This window comes from Eutrigla gurnardus (genome assembly GCF_963514095.1).
Source record: "Eutrigla gurnardus genome assembly, chromosome: 3".
Lineage (NCBI taxonomy): Eukaryota > Metazoa > Chordata > Actinopteri > Perciformes > Triglidae > Eutrigla > Eutrigla gurnardus.
In genome coordinates this window covers 12,703,990-12,711,796 of record NC_139917.1, presented here as the reverse complement: position 1 = coordinate 12,711,796, position 7,807 = coordinate 12,703,990, and the positions used below count along the sequence as shown (strand labels likewise).

At 43.8% G+C, this 7,807-nt stretch overlaps 1 protein-coding gene across 3 annotated transcripts in view; it reads left to right on the top strand.

Annotated features, from left to right (window-relative positions):
- Positions 1 to 7,807, top strand: part of klhl5 (kelch-like family member 5) — a 55,750-nt gene extending 47,943 nt beyond the window's left edge. For 2 of the 3 annotated variants that reach the window (XM_084005024.1, XM_084005023.1), the window contains exons 9-13: positions 370 to 456; positions 1,472 to 1,546; positions 1,887 to 2,024; positions 3,144 to 3,315; positions 5,502 to 7,807. In XM_084005024.1, coding sequence (XP_083861150.1) covers positions 370 to 456; positions 1,472 to 1,546; positions 1,887 to 2,024; positions 3,144 to 3,315; positions 5,502 to 5,558 — 529 coding nt within the window. In that variant the 3' untranslated portion in view covers positions 5,559 to 7,807. The remainder of the gene's footprint in view (positions 1 to 369; positions 457 to 1,471; positions 1,547 to 1,886; positions 2,025 to 3,143; positions 3,316 to 5,501) is intronic. The other variant, XR_014596805.1, reaches the window with a different exon arrangement.

The window sequence follows — 7,807 nt, the reverse complement described above, 5'->3', positions numbered from 1 at the left end:
GGCGTGGAGATATATTCAAACACAGCTGGCAATTCAGCTGTGTATTCTAATTTGATGTTTTTATTTATTTTTAATACTTACATTTAGATATAAAAATAAACTAGCTTTCTAAATTACAAAAAAATATATATTATTTAACCTAACCATGCCTCTGCAGCCCACTAGGTGGCGCTCTGAGGCCCACCAGTGGCACAGTGGTTGAGAATGTAAAATCTAGAGTTACAAAGGCACTGTTTTTGGATTAAATCATTAAATCATTAATAATTAAACAATTTTCATCACCTATGACAACATTTCAAGTTCAGATCATCCATGTTTTATTATGTGCAGTTTTATTATCTGAGAAGTTGTCGACGTAATTTCTACTAGGTGGGACCCCCAAGCTCGCCAGTGGAGCTTTGTAGCAAGTATGGCTACACCCAGAAGCACGGTGGGAGTAGCTGTACTCAATGGCAAGTAAGTGAATCCACATACATCCAAGTTAAAGATTCATTATAAGCTCGCGTGTGTTTTTTGGGACATCTGTTTGTTGGCATGTTGCTCTTGTTCTCATGGATTCTGCATGCACTTATTACAAGTTGCTTTGTTAAAAAGGAAAAAAATCAGCCAAATTGACGGATGGATTAACGTTTTGTGGGTTTTTTGTAAGAGAACTTTGTGGTGTGAGAACTTAGAGCTTCACACGCTCTGCTTGTTTGACGGAAACAGAGGTACGATTATGTTTCTGCTTTCCTGCATCACACTGCAGCATCAAACAGTACTAGCAACGGTGACGGTACTCACAGTGACACGGCAGACAACCACGGCCACAAATGCACACACTAACAGCGGGATTTCACTTCAGGACTCTTCTCACTTGGTTCAGAGTTCTCCTGCAGCCGACGGCAGAAGTTATAATTGCAATGAATATTGCACTGTTGTTTTTATTATTCAGTGCCTCCTCGAGACGCTATAGAGGAAGGCTTTTTAGATGCTAATTAATATAGTAAAAACTGATTTGTGCGAAGCATGCCCAGCAGTAGTGTGCGTGTGCGTGTGCGTGTACCTGCATTTGTGAGTGCATGGATGTTGTGAATTCTCTGGGCTATCTGCCTGATGGAGCTCATTACTTGCTTGACTGGTTCTGATCCACTTCTTTCATCGCCCTCCCAGCTCCACATCCATGGATGCCTGTGCACACACACACACACACACTGCACACACACACACTGAGCTGCAGCTCAGGGTTGCAATGCCTCCAAGAGCTTTGGGTGATTGATTTTGCTCACCTCATTTTGTCCCCGAATCCTGCAAAACACACGCACATAAATGCACCATTGTCAATCTGTTTCAGTGTTTAATTGAAAAGGCAGATTCCTGAACTGTGTGTGTGTGTGTGTGTGTGTGTGTGTGTGTGTGTGTGTGTGTGTGTGTGTGTGTGTGTGTGTGTGTGTGTGTCCAGAGGGTTAACAGCATCTTGTGTGTTCCTCAGGCTGTATGCAGTAGGAGGTCGTGACGGCTCATCCTGCCTGCGCTCAGTGGAGTGTTTCGACCCCCACACCAACAGGTTAGAAACGAGGGACTTAATTTGACCAGAATTAATTGCAGTGTCCTGATTTATTTGCCGTCTGCAGTACTTTCTGGTGAAGCGCCTCTGTGCTTTCAAGGTTATTTACCCACAGATCAAAGGAGACAGCTAGCTCTCTCAGGACGTTAGAATAGACCACATTCAAACAACTTCTGCTTATGAAGTACATTCATTATGGTCTTCACTGTAAGGGCTGAGACGAGGCTCTTAGTGGTCCCCTGACACTCATCTCCTTTTTAAAAAGACGGATCACATTTGTCAGGTTTTCCTCAGTGTTGGAGAAAGGGGAAACTATCATATACTATACTATCATCTACAGGTGGAGTGGCTGTGCTCCTATGGCTAAAAGGCGTGGAGGTGTGGGCGTGGCCACATGGCATGGCTTCCTGTACGCCATCGGAGGTCACGATGCTCCGGCCTCATCTCTGGCCTCTCGGCTAAGTGACTGTGTGGAGAGGTGAGTCTATATTCACTGTGTGTGTGTGTGTGTGTGTGTTGTAAAATTCTGAATCAAATCGTTTGACAAAGAGGACCTTTAATTCTATATAGTTCTAGGTTTGCATACCATATATTTGTTCCTATGTCAGTGTTTTTACTCTTATATTTTAAGAATATATACAACATGGAGATGCTTATGCAATTACACGTTTTCTGTTTTAAGTTACACTATTTACACATCTGTTCCCAACATTATTCAGAATCACCTCTTCAGTAATTAATAATTCTAATAATTATTATTGTCATGTTACCTATATACATAAGCAACACACTTCATATACTTCCCCTCTCATACCACTGTACCTGTATAATTAAACCGACAAAAACAGGTGTAATAGGAATAGAATGAATACAGTTAAGGGAAGGGCAAAGGGCAACTAGAGTTCTGGCATGGCTCGTATCAATGGTGTCCATCTGTTAATGCTGTTTTCAACTATGATTTCTTCATGATGGAAACATGTTTTCCCTGTCTCTGTTGTCATATAAAGACGAGACTTTCCCATTGAAAGTACAGGCTAAGTCATGTTTTCAGACCTAAATAGCAGCATGTTTTCATTCTCAGTGCATTTTTGATTATACCATTGGGGCGCCTTATTTGCTTTCTTGTCAAGAGTTATATGAACAGACCGATACTACTCAGTCAGTGAGGGACTACTGGGCTGGAGTCAGGCCATGATTAGCTTAGCGTAGAATATATAATCTGTTAGCGGGAAACAAACAGAAGACACTTTGTGGTTTTAGGCGGGGTGCTTCTGCGCCTCCAGCTGTAGCCCGAGTTGCCATATACAGTCAACGAGCACAGCCTTTAATAGCACCTATACCTAGATAGATACCTAGCAACCCCACAGTGGAGACGAGACTCCAGGAAGTTAGTGAGCCAGGAAATACTGTAGTTCAAGCACGTAATGTACTGCAACATTGTGTGTATGGATGAAACAAAATGAGTCTTCTCATCTAATTCGTGGAAAGGAGGCGAGTGAGTGTATTTCCAGTAATGTTGAACCATTGATGGTGATCTGTAATAAAATACTTATGTTAATGTAAGTCTCACTTGGTGGTGTGTGTTGTCTGTGTACAGGTACGACCCTCAGACAGACGTGTGGACAGCAGTTGCCCCCATGAGCATCAGCAGAGACGCTGTCGGTGTTTGTCTCCTTGGCGACCGTCTCTATGCTGTGGGCGGTTACGATGGGCAGGTGTATCTCAACACCGTTGAAGCTTACGACCCCCAGACAAACGAGTGGGCACAGGTACACACCCCAACGCACACACATGCAACACACACATGCTTCATGCAGTTTATATGGTCGGAGGAAAGAGTGTAGAATTGAATAACTCTACTCTCGTCTAGTACACACACACACACACACACAGGTTTATATGTCTCTTCTTGCTCATATGTACATAAACAAACTGACTGGTTCAATAAAAACAAGAAATAAATCACGATGTACACCAATAAAGTTGTTGTGCAAACACACACAGTCACAGATCGACCTGCTTGAGCTCCTCTCTCATGTATCTTGGCGTGATTCTTCCTTGTTATGGAAATGTGTGTTTTCCTTATGCTAATATCGTCCTTGCCGCCACCGCAGCAGCAGAAAGAAGGGACTATTTTTTCCCCCAAGTTGAACGATTTCACTCATACTTCAATTTATACCTCTTCTCCTGCATAGCCCCAGAGGATTTTCAACCAAAGTCGCTGAAAATCTGCTATTTCGGAGACACGCACCATGCTGAGAACAAGAGCAGCGTAGATGGGTGGATACAGGATACAGACAGCGTTCTAACTGACACGGGGATGTGAGGGGACATGTTGAGGCCGTTAAATGTGCCGCTTCATTGTCAGAAGCTGAAACAAACAAACCAGCGGATCGTTAGTCTGTCCTGTCCGAGTAGCACCACCTCCTCTGCTTGCTTTAGCACAAATCTGTCGATCATTTCACTTGAAAGACCAACGCCACGGATGGTAAGATGGTGTTTTTTAAATCATGTGACTGACAGACAGCTTTGACTATCAGCGTAGAAGCAGCAGCTACAAAAACTAACAGGACGAGACAACCACAAAAGACACAAAGCTTCCCTTAGAGCCAGCGGATTATCGTCTCTTCCTGCTCTGCTGAACTCTGCTGTGTCTCCTTGCAGCAAGTGATGAGGTCACAGCCTAGATGCCAAATCTACAGTCTGTGCTGGGCATATGCTCCATTCACATAATAATCCATTCCGGTCCTGTTGACCAGCTGTTGGCAAAACAATCTCACCCCGAGGGCCATTGAGTAGTTTTTCAGGATTTTGATCTGATCACATGATCGTGATCTGTATCTGGATTCATCCAAACACAAGCCTCTCTGTCATCACGTATGACCCACTAGAAGTGTGTCATGTCTCCAATAAGCAGGATAAATGGACCTGCTGTTATATAGCACCTTTCTAGTCTTCGGACTCAAAGCGCTTCACACACTGATGGGGGGGGGCACGAGGATAAGATTCAATTAGACGTCGAGCCACTCTACCTCTGAGTCGCCCCAGGGTGCAGCTCGTCCTCATTCTGGGCTCAAACAGCGGCGCGTTGTCACGGCCCTCGGCGTACCGAGGCAGACCGTACAGGCCTGCAGGCACGGAGAGAGCAGACAGGGTGACTGCATGCGTTAAAATGCTGCACCTTCCCACAGTGTTGTGGTGGGTTGGATCGGGATGGGAAGATATTGCGGTAATTAAAAAAAAATCACACAATAAGTTGATCGTGGTGGATTTCCATTATCGGGATAATCGTGTGCTGTGTAGCTCACTATCATGGTAGACAAGAGAAAAATAGAGCCTGATTTTAAACTCCAGGATATCATTATTTATTTATCCTTAATTTATTCAGGGAGAACTTATGATTTATGATCATCGTATTTAAGATTATTTGATTCTTTTTTGAATATGCTCACTAAAAATCGAATCAAATTCTTGCCAGGATAATCGCGACATGATATTTTTATATCGTGCCATGCCGAGGTGAGGATATGTTTATATGTGCTTTAGAGCGTAACCACTGTGAATAATAACTAATTCATGTCTTTGTTCTCACTAACGCTGGTCCCTCTCTTCATCCACTCTCAAGCTCACTCGTCCACCGATGCCCGCTCTCTCTCCCTCTTAAAGCATAAACTCGCTATGAAGCTCCATAATGCTGAAGGCAGCTACAGATTTGGTTGATAATTCTCTGTTCATCACGGCGAGTGGACTATTAAACATAACACACGGCCATTTGAGCCACTGTTATTATAATTATATGATATATATTATATTATATTTTCAATCTTGGTGAATGTGTTGGATTGACTCCATCCAATAGGTTTATTGAGTGTTGTGGTGCCCAAACTGGAGCATGTAGTCTTTGAACTCAACTGAACACATGAAAATGACTACACTTGTGTTGTCTCCTGTCCAGGTGGCCCCTCTGTGTCTGGGCAGGGCCGGAGCGTGCGTGGTGGCCGTCAGACTGTGAACACACGTAACGCTGACATCCCGTGGCCGACCGCACATGACGTGGCTCAGGTCGTCCGTGTCGCCGCCGATGTGGTCAGCGGAGTTCGCCCGCCAGCATGTGTCCAACGCCAGGAAGCGAGAGACTGACTGCTGAACACACTTTGACTCTCCTTAGAGACGGAGTCTCCGTGTTTGAACATCCTGATAACTTCTGCCACAGAAGTGAGCCGCCTCCGCCACCCATGATGAAGAGTGCAGTGTTTATCTGAGCATGACAGAACACCTGTTTCGCAGCTCCTTCGTTTTTCTCTTGCCTATTAGTTTGTTCCCGTAGACGAGGAGTGACACACACACACACAGACCTACATGGTTGCTTTCAGCTTCTATTTCTGCTGACAGAAAGGTGAGAGAGATGCAGAGAGATCGTGGAGACTGTTGAGGCGCCTCATCACTTTACGCGCCGGCTTCTCCTAACAATTTCTGATGCCGCGTATTGATGTTATTTTAATATATTCCCTGTTATTTTATGCTGCGGTTGGCGAGTTGCTCTCCTCCTCGTTCTCTCTCTTCCTCGCTGACAGGTGGAAGAAACACTTTTGACATAATCAGCACAACCTTATGAGCAGCCAGAAACTCTTTTTTCAGTCAGAAACACATCATCATGCTTTTATCTAATCTTTCTGTGTGTGTCTTCCATGTTGCATCAGCTCACATCTGAAGCACACAGCAAACTGTGATGTGCAATTTATTGTAGCTTCTTTCTTTTTTTTAAATCTACCTTCTATTTTTGGTTTGTTTTGTTTGTAACTTTGTCATTCTGCAGTCTGTGATCCGTTGGGTTGCTAACCTGAGTGCTAATAATGAGAGTTCAGGCTCAGCTATTTACAGGCTGGAATACAGGGTCAGTTGAGGGTTCCTGTCCTATCTCTCTGCTGTAGATACTTCCTGTGTGTGTGTGTGTGTATGTGTGTGTGTGTGTGTGTGTGTGTGTGTGTGTGTATGTGTGTGTGTGTGTGTGTGTGTATTTTTATCTCAAATGAGAATCTTCCCCCTTCCCCTCTCCTCATTTTCAATTCCCTGCTGCTTTTTCTTCATCCCCATTTTCCCATTTCATCACCACACACACACACACACACACACACCCACACCACTACATTTTAGAGCAGAATTGGATACCCAGACAAAATGAACAACAGATCCTATAATGAGACCATGAATTTAATAACGTTGATTCAGCTGGTGCCGGCATTTTGTTTGATGTGGAGTTCAAAGCGTTATTAGATTTGATGCCGCTGCACACAAACTATGAGGCGTGAGTGGAGAACGTATCCTGGGAAACCTGGGTTCATATTTGTGGCCTTGTTTGAGTAAACGTCCATGCCAAGAAATACAAAGATGCTGACTTTAGTTACTGACACACACCACTCATTTTATGCCTTACACTTAATTGTGTATTTCCCGTGTGTGTGTGTGTGTGTGTATGTGTGTGTGTGTGTGTGTGTGTGTGTGTGTGTGTGTGTGTGTGTTTAGTGTACAAAGAGCAAACTCCTGACAGTGAGAGGCAAAGCAGGCATCCTGCCTGAACTGACAGATCTAGAGCTAATGTAGCCCTCAGGATGCACTTCACAAACGCACGGTCATATCACACACACACACACACATACAGAGACACACTTAACCACACAGCTGAAAGCCATGTGCCCCAGGAGCCAGTGAAGATTGAAAAATCTCCCAGATTTGCCGGCATGACATCTAAAAAGCAGAGAAGGTGCCGGCTAGCGATTCCCCAGCCGAGCTGCTGTTTGTTCAAGTCTAATGCTCTGCTGCATTATTGTATTTTCTCCCCCTTCGAACCAGCCCGCTGTTTATTTAGAGAGCAACTCTCTTTAGATCCGAGCAGAAGTGTGTCACCTCCGCCGTGTAAAGGTAGTCGTAGAGTTTGACTTCAGTCAGAGGTTAAAAATAAAGAGACGTTCCAAATCAAGCTATATATATATATTGTGTATATGATGTATATAAATAAACATGTATCACACTGCGTTGTGCTGTATATGATGCGACTCTATGCCATGTGTCGTTGTGCTTTTCTTTTTGTACCATGAGTTGCGACGAAGAAGAGGTGTGATAATAGTACAGAAGCTCATCTCCTCTTTTTGTACCATGATATTACACCTCCTCTATTACAATATAAATTATGTATGTACAATATATGCTGCTGTAATATGCCGTTATTGGTCTTTTATACATTAAAGATGAGATGTGATTCAA